The sequence below is a fragment of the Glycine soja genome, chromosome 1 (assembly GCF_004193775.1).
Source record: "Glycine soja cultivar W05 chromosome 1, ASM419377v2, whole genome shotgun sequence".
Lineage (NCBI taxonomy): Eukaryota > Viridiplantae > Streptophyta > Magnoliopsida > Fabales > Fabaceae > Glycine > Glycine soja.
In genome coordinates this window covers 7,205,445-7,221,992 of record NC_041002.1, presented here as the reverse complement: position 1 = coordinate 7,221,992, position 16,548 = coordinate 7,205,445, and the positions used below count along the sequence as shown (strand labels likewise).

At 33.9% G+C, this 16,548-nt stretch overlaps 2 protein-coding genes across 3 annotated transcripts; both read left to right on the top strand.

Moving 5' to 3' along the window:
• Nucleotides 1-526: 526 nt before the first annotated feature.
• On the top strand, nt 527-9,776 carry LOC114411843 (protein GDAP2 homolog). 2 transcript variants are annotated; one of them, XM_028375571.1, is made up of 15 exons: nt 531-684; nt 1,014-1,403; nt 2,416-2,493; nt 2,763-2,818; nt 3,298-3,417; nt 3,528-3,598; nt 4,204-4,297; nt 4,438-4,650; nt 6,671-6,922; nt 7,490-7,598; nt 7,800-7,867; nt 8,788-8,857; nt 8,942-9,016; nt 9,105-9,196; nt 9,382-9,776. In XM_028375571.1, the coding sequence occupies exons 2-15, from the start codon at nt 1,089-1,091 to the stop codon at nt 9,455-9,457; spliced, it is 1,689 nt and encodes a 562-aa protein (XP_028231372.1). In that variant the 5' UTR covers nt 531-684; nt 1,014-1,088; the 3' UTR covers nt 9,458-9,776. The 2 variants fall into 2 exon arrangements, 1 of the variants encoding a protein (XP_028231372.1); XR_003666545.1 differs by lacking the exon at nt 7,800-7,867 and having other exon boundaries at nt 527-684.
• Nucleotides 9,777-10,989: 1,213 nt separating this feature from the next.
• LOC114411834 (hevamine-A-like) lies at nt 10,990-12,465 on the top strand. The gene is made up of 2 exons (XM_028375562.1): nt 10,990-11,671; nt 12,037-12,465. Exons 1-2 carry the CDS (start codon nt 11,083-11,085, stop codon nt 12,336-12,338), a joined length of 891 nt encoding a protein of 296 aa, XP_028231363.1. The 5' UTR covers nt 10,990-11,082; the 3' UTR covers nt 12,339-12,465.
• The last annotated feature ends 4,083 nt before the right edge of the window (nt 12,466-16,548 follow it).

Genomic DNA, 16,548 nt, shown 5'->3' with positions numbered 1-16,548 from the left:
TCATACTTCATTTGAACTCAAATAATATGGGTTAAACTCTATTTTCCTTATATGATCGTGACTATTATGGGAGTTACTTAAATAATATTTTTCGCCCAAAAATTGATCAAATTATTCTTTATACCTTGATTGTATGTTCCCTTCAAATTCTAAAAATATGACAACAAACAAATTTAATTAATTTTCAAAATAAATACGAACTTTTTTCTAGAAATATTCTTAATAACTTCAGTACATAAATAGTGTCGTAGCTATAAGTTAAATAAAGTAAAATGTGTACACATAAACAATAAACACAAACCATAATTTGTCTGTAAATACTAAATAACATTGCAGTTTCTCGTAAAAAAAAATTGCAATTAAATCTTATGGCATTAGTTAATTAATTAATTAGTATTCAAGTGTTGCTTAATCATTGGCACCGCAATCTGATAATCTGAGCATTAGCTGATAGACATGCGAGCCGGTAAAAGACAAAAAAACACAAACAAACGTAGTCATTTTCTTTCGTTATGAAAAAATAATAAATAAAAATTTAAACTTTGCAAGCTCATCGTCCCGTAGAACCAGCGACAACAGTGTTGTGTTTTTTTTTTTTCTCATTTGATCCACAAAAAAGCAAACTTTAAGGAGAAAGAAGCGAAAAAAAAGTGCACCTTTTCGACACCCAGATTCCAGTTTAAGGTATTTCACGTTTTTTCTTCTTCATCAAATTAAGGTTTCCCTTTCGTATATATCAGAATTTCCCCATTCTGTTCGAAGGGAAAATAATCTGATTAGGTTTCCCTCTTCATTTTAACTTTAGAATTGAGATTACAATTTTTGTTATTTGTTATTGCATTTTCTTCCTGGCTGCCACAAATGATAGTTGAATAAATGGGTTACCCTTGAATTTTAATTTGGAATCTCATGTATAGTTGTTTTTTTGTTTGAAAGGAGGGTTCTTATTGTTGAGGTTGTGGTAATTGAATAGCTGAGGTGTGAAATTTTGGATTTTTGATTTGCAATTGTAGTGATTTTGGGACTTGGAAAGGCTATTTGGAAGAACCTTAACAAAGGGATTGGTGCTGTTGATAAGAGTCCCTGAAATGTATGGGCCTGTGGCCACTTCAGATTCAGCCACATCCCGGGCTGGATTGCCAAATGATAGTGTGGACTCTGTTGTTACTTTGGATCAAGTTCCGAGGTGGATTGATGCTGATCATTCCTTAGTGTATGACAATGGAGACACATCATTTTCCAGTCCATACTTCCCTGATCCCTTGACGTTCAAGTCGGGGTTGGAGAGTGGTGGCGGTGTGTCAAGGTTTCCTGTTGACCATGAAGTGAATTCGAAGATATACTTGTGGAGGGGGAACCCCTGGAACCTTGAGGTGGATGCTGTGGTAAATTCAACAAATGAGGTGAGTGAGTGCATGTGTGTGTGTGGCTTAAAATTGTAGTTTAGTTCTTCTTTATATAACTGTGTAGTTTGTTTTTACTTTTCTTGGTTTTGTAATTGCAAAATTAGTTAATGTAGTCATGTTGTTATGTTTTCACTGCAATTTCTGTAGTGCAAGCAAAACAGGTAGTAGGACTGCGTAAAGGAGCTTACAGTTATTTACTTATATGTGTAATGTGTCTACTGTAAAAGACAATTGACAGTAAAATTTTTGGATAACTTACAATTTTTTACAGCTGTTCTTAAGTTGAAGATCAACCTCCACCCTGATGACTTTCGTTGCAGTGCAAATGGTGATTTAATCTGCTTCAGATTGTTTTAGTTTTTGTTGTGTTTTCCTTTCTTCATTCTTTTAAGAGATAATGATCCCTAACAAATCCTACAATTCGGACCTAAAAAGAACACCAAAGTGGTTGTTCTATTATATAAAGGGATTGTTTTCCTCATGCACATGTTCTCTCTAATTGAGAAAGTGTTATTGTCCTTCAAGCTCAAATTTATTTTTTTGCATGCGTTCTCTTTTGGAACAGGCGTTGATGACGATGTTAGAATATATAGAAAATATCTCATAATGTCATTGGTGTTTGAATGCAATTAAATTTTAAGCTAAAAGTGATTTTGTTTCTGATAAAATAAAATCTCACAATATTGAACCCGTATGAAAGAATCCTTTCATAAATTTATTAAAATAATGTCATTAAAGCAGGATCTGTGTTTTAACTATACTTGACAAAAGACCAATTTTTGTTTACCGCTTAATCACTGTTCACTTGTTGCTATCATGTATCTACTTTGACTTTGGAAATAGAGTTACATGTAAGTTCTCTCAGTTCTCAACAATTATGAAACATCTCAGACTATTGTGATTATGTAATATAATCATACTATGTAGCAGGTTAGAACTGGACCTCCAGTAAATATAGTAGATCTAATAGTATCATATTTCATAGCTTGCTTTCATTTATTGTCTACAGGTCTTGGATGAAGCACACAGCAGCCCTGGATTGCATGCTGCAGCTGGACCTGGTCTTGCAGAAGAATGTGCAACTTTGGTATAGTTCTTATAATTTTTTTTTTTTGCCAAAATGTAATGTTATGTGCTCGATGCTGATAACATTTGAGCTTATAGATTTAGCAATCATTATATTTTCTGTTGGATTTCTTGTGAGATAATGGTTTAGTTGGGAAATTGAGCTAAGAGGGCAGCTTTGTGTCTTCATTGTGGTTCTACAATTCATAGAATGCTGTGCCAAGAGGCAGCTTTCTGGAAATGATATATGAATATGATAATATATTTGATATCACATATCTTTATTGTCAGGGTGGATGTCGAACAGGCATGGCTAAAATTACCAATGCCTACGACCTTCCTGCAAGGTTTGTATATTGGCGCCCTTTTTTTACTTTTCAAAGTCAAAATTAATTGTCTACATTTACCACATGGCAAGATCAATGCCACTATGCAATCACAGTTTACTTTTTGCCTTCTTTCTTGGAGAAAAGAAACTGAGAATATCTTTAAGTCAATGCTGTTGCATTGATGCAAAGGTGCATCCTCATGCTATCTTTGATCCCTTTTGAGTTGTGGTTGTATTGGTGTGGGATTTAGATCTGTATATTATGGCTTATGCAATTGTGGATGCATGTGGATAATTGGACATTGGCAAACAGCTGTTTTCTCTTTTCCCGTGTTTTGGTCTGAGATCCTTAATTCATGTCATGCTACACAAATTATGTTAATGGGTTCCTGCCCCTTTGTTGCTGCCCTATATTTCCTCCTTAGTTGCATATAATTCTCTTGGCTAAAAGTTAGATTCCTAGCATATGAAATTTATGCCTTCAATAATTTCGTGCAGGAAAGTTATCCATACTGTTGGCCCAAAGTATGCTTCGAAGTACCAAACTGCTGCAGAGAATGCCTTAAGCCATTGCTATCGTTCTTGCCTAGAACTTTTAATTGATCATGGGCTTAAAAGGTTTTTGTTTCAGATGTTATAACATTGTTTTCTTGAAACAGTTTTTTGGTCATCTCCCATGCAGCCTTAAAGATCTAAAACTTGCTTTTTTGTTGGCATATATTGATCAGCATTGCTATGGGATGTATTTATACTGAGGTAAAGAACTATCCCCGTGAGCCAGCTGCGCATGTAGCTATAAGTGAGTTTTTTTCCTCATTTTACAGTTTATATGTTCGTTATTCTGATATTTATTCTGACCAAATAAATTAATCAGGTTAACTTTGACAGTCTCATAGGAATTAATTTGACCTTCTTTTGGAGATAAATTACTTCATGGCTGTTCCATCAGAAAATAGCAGCCTTTAATGCCAAACACAAGAAAAATAATGACCTAACTTTATCTTAAATAGATAAAGGAAATCAATCATTGGTGGAAAGGGAGAGGAAGAAGATAGAATGACAAAGCATGCTCTGCTGCCAATCAGTTCATTGCTGTTTGCATAAGTAGGAAAATAGAGGCATGTTTAGTTGCATCATTTTGTGCATAATTCTACCATTTTATGTAGTTTCCAAAACCCTCATTTCATTCCATCCTTTCCATTTTATTCCAATCATCATTAGATCTCCAAACATAACCCTGGAATACTTAATTGTGCCCATGCTGAGTGCATCTAGCATAGACATAGTGATTGTCTATGTTGTTAACTGTTTTCTGATGTCTGATGGATAATATATTATTATTAGGTTTCTACACTTTGTATTGTCCATTTGTTCTATATATTCTTCTAAGGTCATTTTATTCAGGAACTGTGCGGCGGTTTCTTGAGAAGCAGAAAGACAATATAACAGCTGTTGTCTTTTGCACTACCAGCACAACTGATACTGAGATATATAAAAGGTAATTTGTTTCTCTGTTATTGACATCTGCAGTGCTTTATATGAAATAGGTTTGTTAAAAGTAAACTTGTTTTATTTTCTTTTCAATTTTGGACTTTGTATTACTTATTCGCTGTTACCTTTTATATAATTTCCATGTAGGTTGCTTCCACTCTACTTCCCTCGGGATAAACAAGAGGAGGAGATGGCTTTGTCAAAGCTTCCTGCAGATGTCGGAGATGAGAATGGTGAGACTGTCATAGATGAGCGTAAAATCAGAATAAAGCCTTTGCCTAAAAAAAAGGTTTCAAAAGAATCAAAACCTGCTGAAGCTCCTGTTGATCTTCCTGTTAGTGATGTTGGTTCAGTTCGCAGGTTAGTAAATTTTAATTTAGTACAAGATTTTTACATATATATATATATATATATATATATATATATTTTCTTTCTAGATTTCTCAGTGCGCTCTGTTATGTACAAATACTTGAATGTGCATTACCATTCTAAACATAGATAAATAGTAGATTTTACAGAATCTAACAAAACAATCTAGACTAGGACCCTATATTAGTCCATATAATTTATAAGTTTACTTTATTTAGTCTATCTATCAATATACAGTTATCTAGGACTCACTATTAGAAATAATGTGACACCATTATGATTGACATGACAGTTTGACAGTTATGTCTGGATGAGTACATCTAAAACCACTTTGTTTCATTCTTCACTTGCCATTTGTAATGTGGGATGAGTTTTTTTTTTCTCTTCAAATGGTAATTGACAAATGAAACAATGTTGTTTTAGATGTTGTCATCTAGTCATTCTATTGAACTGTCACATTTGCTGTTGATGTCATGTCATCTCTAATAGTGATATGTTAGCATTGTTGAAATTACATGGTTTTAGGTATTGGGGGAGAGAATAGAGAGAAAAAGATACTTTGTACAATATTCTATAATCTATTTAAATTTAAATGTATTACCATGTTCACGCTAAGGCTGCGTACAATATGCAAGGGTTCGAATCCGGAAACAGCCTCTTTGCATATGCAAGGGTAAGGCTGCGTACAATATCCCTCCCCCATACCTTCGCATAGCGAAGAGCCTCTGGGCAATGGGGTACGCTAGTTTTTTTTTTACCATGTTCACGAAACCTAAAGCATTTCATTATCCTAACTAAAAGAGGAAACTAATCATGGGATAACAAAATATGGAAACCAATCATGAGAGATAGAAAGTAAACAGGGAAAATAATCCTAAAGGATAATCTAAGATATGATAAGATGTTTTCTTCTATTCTAACAAGCATTTTTGTTTATTAGATGACAAGTAGGTAGAGTGACTGAATTGGAATGTATAAATGTTAGGGACTAAAGCAGGGGCCGAGCCTCCCCCTCCCTTGATGCCTTTCATGTACATAAATATATATATTTTTAGGTTAGTTAATGTAAAATTAATTATCTCTGTTATTATTATAATAATCATTAAGGTTAGTTAGTGTAAAATTAGTTGTGTTTGTTATTATTACTGTAATGGTTAAGGTGATAACTAGAATAAAATTATATAAAACTTAATGTGTGTTTGTTGTTTTTATGATAACGGTTAAGGTTATTATCATTTAAAATAAAAATTAGTTTCAATTTTATATGTAAAAATAGTAAATATTTTTTAAAAAATTATTACTTATCAAAAGTTATGAGGGCGAGCCCTGGTGCAGCGGTAAAGTTGTGTCTTGGTGACTTGTTGGTCATGGGTTCGAATCCGGAAACAGCCTCTTTGCATATGCAAGGGTAAGGCTGCGTACAATATCCCTCCCCCATACCTTCGCATAGCGAAGAGCCTCTGGGCAATGGAGTACGCTAGTTTATTACTTATCAAAAGTTAAACATTTAAACAATTACAAAAGAAAAAAAAATTAGCCCCCCCTTAATAGGTTTCTAGATCTGTCTCAGAACTAAAATGAAAAAAATGATATGTCAAGGACCAAAGTAAGAATGAAAGCAGATGTCAGACCAAAATATGGTTTGGTCAATAATCTAAATTTGCTGTTGCAATTTTGCAATGCTACTGTGCTTCACCTTGTGAACAAAATGTTAAGCATTATCAACAGACACAGATTTCTTACTTTTTTGAATGCCCCTTAAGCTGTACTAAATGTATACGATGAAAAAATATCCAAAAATTACTTTTCCGTTTCCTCAAACATTTTTGTGGTGTAAATCAAACAAGCACTTAGAAATCACTCTTGTTGTGGCTTTATGTTTGTTTTCCACAGTATTAATTACCATTAGTTTTATTTTCTTGAAGGTTTTTCGTTGTACTTGTCTAAGCATGCATTATCCATTTTTATAATTTTACTTGTAGAGTTTTCCTGATTAGTGTGGCTTTTACAGGACTTCATCATATTTAGATACATATCTGGATCCTGCCTTCATGTCTTTGATTAAAGACCCTGATGAAAGACGTCTAGAGCAGTGGGAGAAAACTGTTCAAGCACAAAGAGGCTGGAATTTTGCTAACTTGCTTGGATTTGGTGACTTAGGTGGACCTCCATTGTCTGCCGCTGAAGAATATTCTGTGCACTCTAGATATCTTTCAAAAGCAAAATCCTTAAATTTGTCTGAAATTGCAGAGATGAAAGTTGTGTAAGTATCCATCTATTTCAAAAGCAAAAATATGTGGCTAACCAGTCTGTACATGCTTTTATTTGTATTATGAATAGTATTATTAATCATAAAAGGAATCATCTCCTAAATTAGTGCTAATCAGCACGAATCACAAATGAGAAGGTAATAGCTAGTATTAGCACTACTCAATATACACATGCTTAATTCTAACAGGATTAATGAAATTCAATTGATAATGTTTGTAAAATTTCTGGGTTGAGAAATTTCTTCCATTTGGACAAGAGATAAACTGAACATTGGGGTTGTAAATTCTTCAATCCTTTTCAACAACTAACTTGAAGATATATTTTGTGGTGCAGTAATAGTAAGATGGTCCTGCAATATTGATGATACAGATTTTGTTTTGCAGAAGAGAAAAGAAAAATGTTGTTTCCGGATAAGATCTAATTTCTATAAGATTTCAACCACAGATAAACAAATAACAAAGTTTTATGCTCTTTAAAATTTTTTGGTATTCTTACATTTCTTAATCAATCAAAAAGAAGATTCCATGCATGTTTTCAGAGTGATATTTATGTTTTTCAGCTATCGTGGAGGGGTAGACATTGAGGGTCGTCCTGTCATGGTTGTTGTGGGGGCTCACTTTTTGCTTAGATGTCTTGATCTGGAGCGATTTGTGCTTTATGTGGTGAAGGTGATTCAGTTATATCCTTCAGCTTGACATATTTTTCTGCTGACAAGCACAAGTTCAGCTATTATAAATTTTATATTAAATGTTGGGAATGCATACTTTTCTTGAAACTTATTTATGACCATAAGTTTTAATCCTTATCCTTTTGGCTTACGCTGTTCACTTTTTGAATATACTCAAAATCGTCTTGGTGTTAAATTTCAGGAGTTTGAGCCTATAATGCAGAAGCCTTATACTATTGTATACTTTCACTCTGCTTCATCTTTGCAGATGTAAGTGTTAAATAATGGAATTCTAGGATTTACAGATTGGTCTATTTCTTTTCTGTTTTAGAGGTATGAAATACGCTAAGGGTTGTCTTTGAAAAATATTTGGATCTGTAATAGGAATGAGCTAACTTTAGACCTGAATTAGTGAACTAGTTATATTATGTGAATTATTTCATTTCATAAATAAAAAATGCTTTCATTTATAAAATTCTTTAAATTCACGTTTACTCAATTAGAAAAAGGAAACTGGAAATTCAACTGTCGGCGTTGGTAAATCTATCTGAACATTTTTGTTTGAGCTTGTATAGTATTTAATTGCCAAACATCTCACATGGTATCAACAGTACTTTTATAGTAGCTGGAAACATCTGGTTGATCATTTTCCATGTGTGGCTTGGAATTTTGAAGTTACTTTTCTGTATGTAGTTATGTACCTTTGTTGTGGTTGGTTCTGCATTATCTGTTTAATGTTACTAAATCTTGGTAATACCTTATTAAAATCTGGCAATTTTTATTTGATGTATTGTGGCTCTTGATAATTGATATATGCTCCTTTGTCAAGGGTGAATTTTTCTGTTAAATTTGACTTCATTGTTTTTATGATAGCAGATTTGCCTGTTTAAGTTGTAGATTTTTGTGAAATAAAACTTAAGACAGGCAAGGTGAAAGTGTTTGGGAAAGTTGTTCTATAATTAATTCAAGACATGCCACTGAGGTGAAGCATACTTGAATAAAGAAATACATAGGAAGACAATTGTGCTTTGATGGTGGGTTAAGAATATACCACATAAGCTGGCCGTGTTGTGTAACTGTGTTTATTTACAAGTTATCATTGGTTCCTCCGGATTTGTATTCAATGCTCAGTAGTATGGTTTCTTGATGATCGCCATTCACCTTTCTCCACCCTGTTTTTGTATAAATAGGCAGCCAGACCTAGGTTGGATGAAAAGATTTCAACAAATACTTGGACGGAAGCACCAGCACAACCTGCATGTATGCAGCATTTCTGTTTCCTTAAATGTATTACTGTTATGCCTTTTTAGTCTTTGTTCTGATCTCTGAATCTCATACGTACAGGCAATATATGTCCTCCACCCAACCCTTGGACTAAAATTGACAATATTTGCACTTCAGTTGCTTGTCAACAATGTGGTGCGTTATGAATTGGATTTTATTAACAGATTTGGACCTATTTAAGGACATCTTATATATGTTATTATCAATGACGATTAACTTTTAGGTTTGGAAGAAAGTGGTATATGTTGATAGACTACTCCAGCTCTTCAGATATGTACCCCGTGAACAATTGACCATCCCAGATTTTGTCTTTCAGTTGAGTCTATGTTTTCATGTGTTATATTTATAATCATTTGTTCCTTTTCATAATGCTATTACATGAGTAACACACACTCTGGTTTAAATTTATTGGAAATTACAATTAAATAAAAAGCGAGACTTAGAAGTAAATGTACTTTAGATTATAGGTTCTAATTCATTTTGTACTTTTATTCTCAAAGGCATGACTTAGAAGTGAATGGAGGAAAAGGTCTCGTTGTGGATCCAAGAACAAAATATGTTTATCATCGACCATAAGCATGCCATCTGCAGTTCTATCATCAGTTGATACAAGAGCATCACTTACTGTAGTTTCTTCATTATTTGCCTTGCCATTATTCTCACTGGCAAGTGGAAGAGGGTCTATATATGTGTAGGGAAGAACTCATTTTTTTTTTTTACTTTTTGAAAATTTTAAAATATTGATAAGTTTCTTTGTAAGTAAAATAGTGTTGTTATTTTTTTTTTTGTGACATTCTGAGTTGTGAATATGGTCCAAGGTGACTTTGATCTCTGTTGAAGCTGGCTTGTGGTGCACAAGGGTATAAAATCAGGCTTAAGATTTTCATTTTTCTCACTGCATTCTTAATTTATGCTACAAATCACTATGGTCATATGGTGCGAAACATTGTCCTGGATTGCTTGACTATCCCTTAGTTCTACATTTCAATGATTTTAAATTATGACCGAGTGATTACCCAAATAATATACACGTTTGTTTATTATTAAATAACATTGGTATGAAAACAACAGCTGAATATTTTCTGCAGCCCACCAACCAATGAATATTAATTGATTTCAAAACCTGAATTTTTCCTACTTAACCTGAAGATCTCCAAAAATATTGTATTATTTTTTAAAGGAGATCAAAGGGTGATTAAATATAAAATACTAACCAATCAATGACTTGTCTATTTTTGTGCCTTGTCGCTTTTCATTTAGCATTTTCCTTGTTTTATTTTACACCAGCATTTTCCTTGTTATTATAGGTGAATCGCAATAATTGCCACAATTCGTACAAAATTTGTGAATACCATTTGTTTCCTTTTAAATTTTTTTGTTTAGTTTTCCCATCAGTCTGTTATTTACGGCTATATATATTTATGGTGCGGGTGGAACAAGGAAGGAAAAGAAGATATCAAGTTTCGGTATCCAAATTATCATTCAAAGATTCCCCAGATGATCAGTGTTTGCACGTTAAAGTTGAAGTATAAACATTTAGCATGTGGGTCACACACACTAGTCACTATTTTAGAATGCCAACAAAAATTAGCAAATTTCCCAAATACTTAAATGTGACTCAGATAAGTTCAAATTATCTCTCTCTCTCTCTATATATATGGTTACAAGGAGAGCCTAAAAAATGTATATATCTTATTACTTTAAGAAACTATTTTTTAACTCATAAGAAAAATAAATAAAAAACTAATTTTATTTTTTTAAAATTATTATTTACAAAATTTTAAATGTTCCAAACAAAATAACAGTGGAACATGAGAATACTGATAGATACCAAAGCAAAAAACCAAATTGGTAGATTCATAGATGAACCATTTCTTTGCATATATAATTGTAACTCCACCCCTGAAGTAGCAAATGATTTAAAAAAAAATTATACGATCCTCAGTTGCATTTGACTGGTGTAATGATTGTTTTGCAAAAGCTAAGTGGAAACAAAAGTAGAAAAGTATATAGATGTTGGTTAATTTGCACGGTGTGCTTCCCTAAGATCAACATCAATGATTGAAATATTGGACTGTATATGAGATGAAGTGACTTCCAATCCATATAAAAAGCCTTTCTCTTAGCAACAAGAATCAGCAAAAGAAAATAGCTCAAGTTCATTGACATACACTTCAATAGACCTTGCTTGCTACTTGGAAATGGCAAACTTGGCAACCTCACTCTCATTCATCATCTTGGCACTGTTGGCACTAGCAAGGGGTTCAAATGCTGGCAGCATTGCAATCTACTGGGGCCAGAATGGCAATGAAGGCACACTAGCAGAGACATGTGCCACAGGGAACTATGAATATGCTATTTTGGCCTTTTTGCCAACATTTGGCAATGGCCAAACTCCAATGATAAACCTTGCTGGCCATTGTGATCCCTATAGTAATGGTTGCACCAAGTTGAGCTCTGACATCAAATCTTGCCAAGCCAAAGGGATAAAAGTTTTGTTGTCTTTGGGAGGAGGTGCTGGTAGCTACTCCCTTGCATCCCCTCAGGATGCAAGGCAAGTGGCTACTTACCTTTGGAACAATTTCTTGGGGGGAAGCTCTCCTTCTCGCCCTCTTGGACCCGCTGTTCTTGACGGCATTGACTTTGACATCGAAGGAGGATCAAACTTGTATTGGGATGATCTTGCAAGGTACCTCAAAGGGTACATCAACAAGGGAAGAAAAGTGTACTTGACTGCAGCCCCTCAATGCCCTTTTCCTGATTCTTGGATAGGCAATGCCCTCAAGACAGGTATAGAAATAATGATATATGGACACCCTTTAATTATAAATACCAATCATGCCTTTCTATTTCTCTCTTCTTATCATATCATAGGACAAAATTTGGATACAATTTTATAGGTGTTATTTGTGTTGTTTTCTAATTAAAACTGAAGTTACATCTCAGTAATATGATTAATAAAAATTTGTATTAAAAGATTATGCATATTATTGAGGTCAAACTCCAATTGTGATTGGAGAACGGTACAAACAACACATAAGGAACTTCACATAGGTTTTGTCTCCTGTCATTAGTAATTATCATATATACATTTCTCTCCTCTTTTTCTCACTAGGTATCAAATAACATAAGGTGTCTACTGATAATTTTTGCAGGTCTTTTTGACAATGTTTGGGTCCAATTCTACAACAACCCTCCTTGCCAATACTCTAGTGAAGTTACCAACCTTGAAGATGCATGGAAGCAGTGGACTTCAGATATTCCAGCCAACAAGATCTTCTTGGGGCTACCAGCTTCCCCTGAGGCTGCAGGCAGTGGATTCATTGATGTGAATGATCTTACTTCCAAAGTGCTTCCAGCAATTAAGGGCTCTTCCAAATATGGGGGTGTTATGCTGTGGTCTAGGTACTATGATGACCAGAGTGGATACAGTTCCTCCATCAAGAACCATGTCTAAAATATATACATGTCTGAGTGAATATTGGTATATGTGATGTGTGATGTATAATATTTAATCTTGTACTGGTGGTCTGTGATCAATATATATTATTACATGTGTTGTGAACAAGTTTTAAGCTGGACTACCCTGTGCTGCTTAGTGAACTATTTTGAGAAGCACTCATAATAGAAATTTGGAGATAAAACCAAAAAGTCGCAAAAGAATATGAAGATAACAGAAATCAATGCTAACAGTCTAAACATATCGGAATAAGAATTTCTAGTTGGTGCTGCCAATGTTTTGCTCCCAAAACTGAAAAGGGGGTGGTCAGGTAGTAAAGTTTCATGAGATAATTTTTACAGGGACTAAAACCAAAAGGACCGTATTTTATAGGAACCAAAATGTTATTTAAACCTAAAACAAATAACAAAAAACAGTGACTTAACAATTATAATGTCCTGGTCTTTATTACAAAACCATATGGAATGTATAATCTGGGTTTCTGTATGTTCAATATGTTGTTGGATTTTTTGGATTCCCTTTCTGTAAAATCTTATTTTTGTTAAATAAATTAAAAAGGTTTTTATTTAAAAATAAATGTAGTTTTAGAAAAATATTGAGATTTTTTTATATAATTAAATAAATAAGGAAAAATAATGTTATTAATTAAAATAATGGTTTGAAAACAAATATTTTATTTATTCGTTTGATAGAAAATAAAATAGAATTTTTTTTTATAAATAATAAAAATAAAAATAAAAAATAGGGTAAATAATAGGTTGAGAGTATCTAGTTATAAATAGAGACATGTTAGGTCATTTTTTAGACTGACGATAGTATATGCGCTTTCTCTTCTCTTAATTTCGTTTTCCCTTCTCCTCCTCCCTAAACCCTTTATTTTTTCCGCATACACTCAAACATGTCTCATTAAAATGACGATCTCGGACTCGTTAACCGTTGGATTGTTGTGAAATTTGAGCACTAGGTTTGGAACTCATTTACAAACATTCTCACCGTTGGAAATTGTGAAAATTGTTTGGGGTGATACAAGTTCTCTTCGCATCGTAACCTTCTCCTTTCCTATAGAGACCCAAAACCTGTCCCAATAAAACTATGATCTCAGACTCGTTAACCGTTGGATCATTGTGAAAGTTGGACACCAGGTTTGCAATTCATTTCCGCATATTTTCAGCGTTGGGATTTTCAAAATGATGTCTGGGGAGGGAGAAATACTCATTTCACGCAGACAGTAGAATGAAGGCTTCAATCTCTTCTTTTTCTTTCTAATGTTTGGAAACCTTATCAAAGCAACCAGAGGAAAAAGCTTGAGGAATGTCATGGAACCGTTAGAGATGCTGCTATTGCTACTGAAACACATGTGAGCCCGTTTAGAGGTAAGGGATGAGTTTATCGCAATTGAGGTTAGAATCAACATGTGTAGGAATCCTTAGGGGATCAAATTTGAGTTTATTTTGAGATGTTTATTGTATTAAAATTCTTCCTGTATGATTATTTGAATTTTTTTGAGGGGTTTTACTCCTCGTGGATTGAGAAATATTTTTTTATAATTTGTTTGTGTTTTTGATAAGATTAACATGATAAATAGTTATATTGGGATCATAAAATTATGATTGAAATTGTGTATAAGTGATAAATTAAATATGTGATGAATTATGAGATAACATGTTGCTTTGAAATTATAATATTATTATTGAGATTGAGTATAAGTGCAAAGTTGAACATGTGTTAATTTGTGAGATATACGTAAACATGTGATGGTGGATTGTGACATTATGAGATGTGAAATTTTTAACATGAGATTTAGTTGTGAACAAGTGTGTGGTTAACACTTGATGTGAAAATACTTGTGTTATGAGTTGTGAATTATACAATAACCCGAAGAAAAATGTTTATGCGTTGTGTTAAAGGGAAAGTGTAGGATTCCTAGTTAGGAACCTAAAGTGTTAAATTGTAGCATAATATGTTAAACGTGTTTGAAACATGAGTGTAAGGTCATGGATATTTATAATTCATTAGCAGTGTCTAATTATAATATTGTTGTTGAAATAGAGTATAAGTACAAAGTTGAACATGTGTTAATTTGTGAAATACACGTAAACATGCGATGGTGGATTGTGACATTATGAGATGTTAAATTGTGAACATGAGATTTGGTTGTGAATAAGTGTGTGTTTAATACTTGATGTGATAATACTTGTGTTATGAGCTGTGAATTATACAATAACCCGACTAGTGTTTACCTTGAGAAAAGTGTTTATGCGCAGTGTTAAAGGGAACTTGTAGGTTTCCTTGTTAGGAACCAATGTTAAATTGTAGCGCAATGTGTTAAACATGTTTGAAACACTAGTGTGAGGTCATGGGTATTGTATAATTTATGAGCAATGTTTGTGTGTAAAAAAAAAAATTGTTTTAGGGGTTGGACCAGAATCAAGAAGATGGGGCCCTAACAGATTCTTCGGAGTCTAGGCCTTGGGGGTAAAAACACTCAGTTTGAGTGCTCCTTTAAGCCTATGTTGATCCCATATGATTATAGCATTCTTGCAAAACGAAGTGGCCCTAACTGGTCACCTTATGATTTTACATAGTGAGAGTGACCTGACATACCCATTGTGTGGTGTGACTTGTTATGTACTCCTAAGCGCCCCATGACAGTTTTTCACTGCCATGGTACCACATTGCATATAGGTTTGAGTCTCAGTGTTGTGTTGTGATGTGATGTTATGCGACAAAGTGATGGAATTACGTGAGCTATGTTTAAGTAAGTTGTATCTCATTTACATGATATTTAGATCTAGTTGTCCTGTTTCTCTCTATTAGTTAGGAATGTGAAAACTCACTCCCCGTGTGCTATTTGTGTTTGGATCCTATGATGATCTCAAACTTTGTGTTCGTGGGAGCAGATGGTTAGGTGAATGGCTATGGAGAATCTCATGCTAGAGGACGCGGGAACACAATGCTCTGATAAGATGTAACACATTGGGGGTATAAGTTTCTATATTAATTGCATAAAGTCTTAAACGACCTTATTTGAGCCGAGATGATTTTATTATTTATTTGGACAAGTTTTATTATGATGCAAAAAAAAGTAAATGTGAGAACTCTTTTGAAAGGATTTTATTTAAATGTGTTTTAAAAACTTTTAATTAATTATAATTTCTTTTCCTTTTATTATTAGTACATATATGTACGGGGTAAAGGGTGTCACACTTCCTATGTGGAGTAAAGGCCCAAATGAGAAGACTTATTTTGTCTCACTTGTTTAAGTGGAGAGGGGTCAGATTAAAGTGTAAGAGAGAAACTCATTTATGAGGGAAAACAGTTACAAAACATTGAGAGAAAAAGGAGAGGAAAAGTCATTGTGATTTTCGCACACCCACTAGAGAGCGTTTTTCAGATTGCAATTGCGAATTCGTTCACCGTTGGATCAGGCTGATTTTTTGACAGTAGGTTCTACACACGTGATAATTCAAATTGACTGATTGAATTGTAAAAGAAATATTCAGAGAGGGAGATAAGTGTCTCGCATTTCCTGCTCTGCATTTGATGTTTTCCATCTTCTTGTTTCTCTATTATAAGCATTGGTGCTTGGTTTTGGTTTGGCTGTTGGTAGCATGTTTTGGTGCACTTGTTGGAGACTTTCTTGTACCTTTATTGATTATAGTAGAGTTATTTCTTTGATCTGGAAGACCCTTGATTTTTACCCTTGCATTGATGGATTTTCCACGTTAAACAAATTGCGTCTCTTGTGTGCTCTTGATTTCTATTTTGTGCTCTATATTTTATTGGTGCTCCTCACAGGTTCTTGCAAGTTTGGGGGGGTTTATTTCCGCTACCTGTTGCTCTGTTATTGAATTTGTTATTGTGTTGGCATGTTTTCCCCATTAGAGTGGTATCAGAGTTCTTTGGTTAAAGGGTTGTTTTTTTACTTGCTTGAACGATGGAGACACATATGAAGATGGTATCTTTGAGTGGAGCAAACTATCACTTTTGGAAGAGCAAGATGAGAGACTTGTTATTTGTGAAGAATATGCATATTCCGATCTTTGGCACAAAGAAGCCAGATTCTATGTCTGATGAAGAGTGGGGTTTTGAATGTGAACGTGTATGTGGTTTAATTAGACATTTTATAGATGAACTCATTTATAATCTTATTTCTCATTGTCGCAACCTACCCTTTTGTGGGCGAGCGAGGCGAGGCTCACGGGTG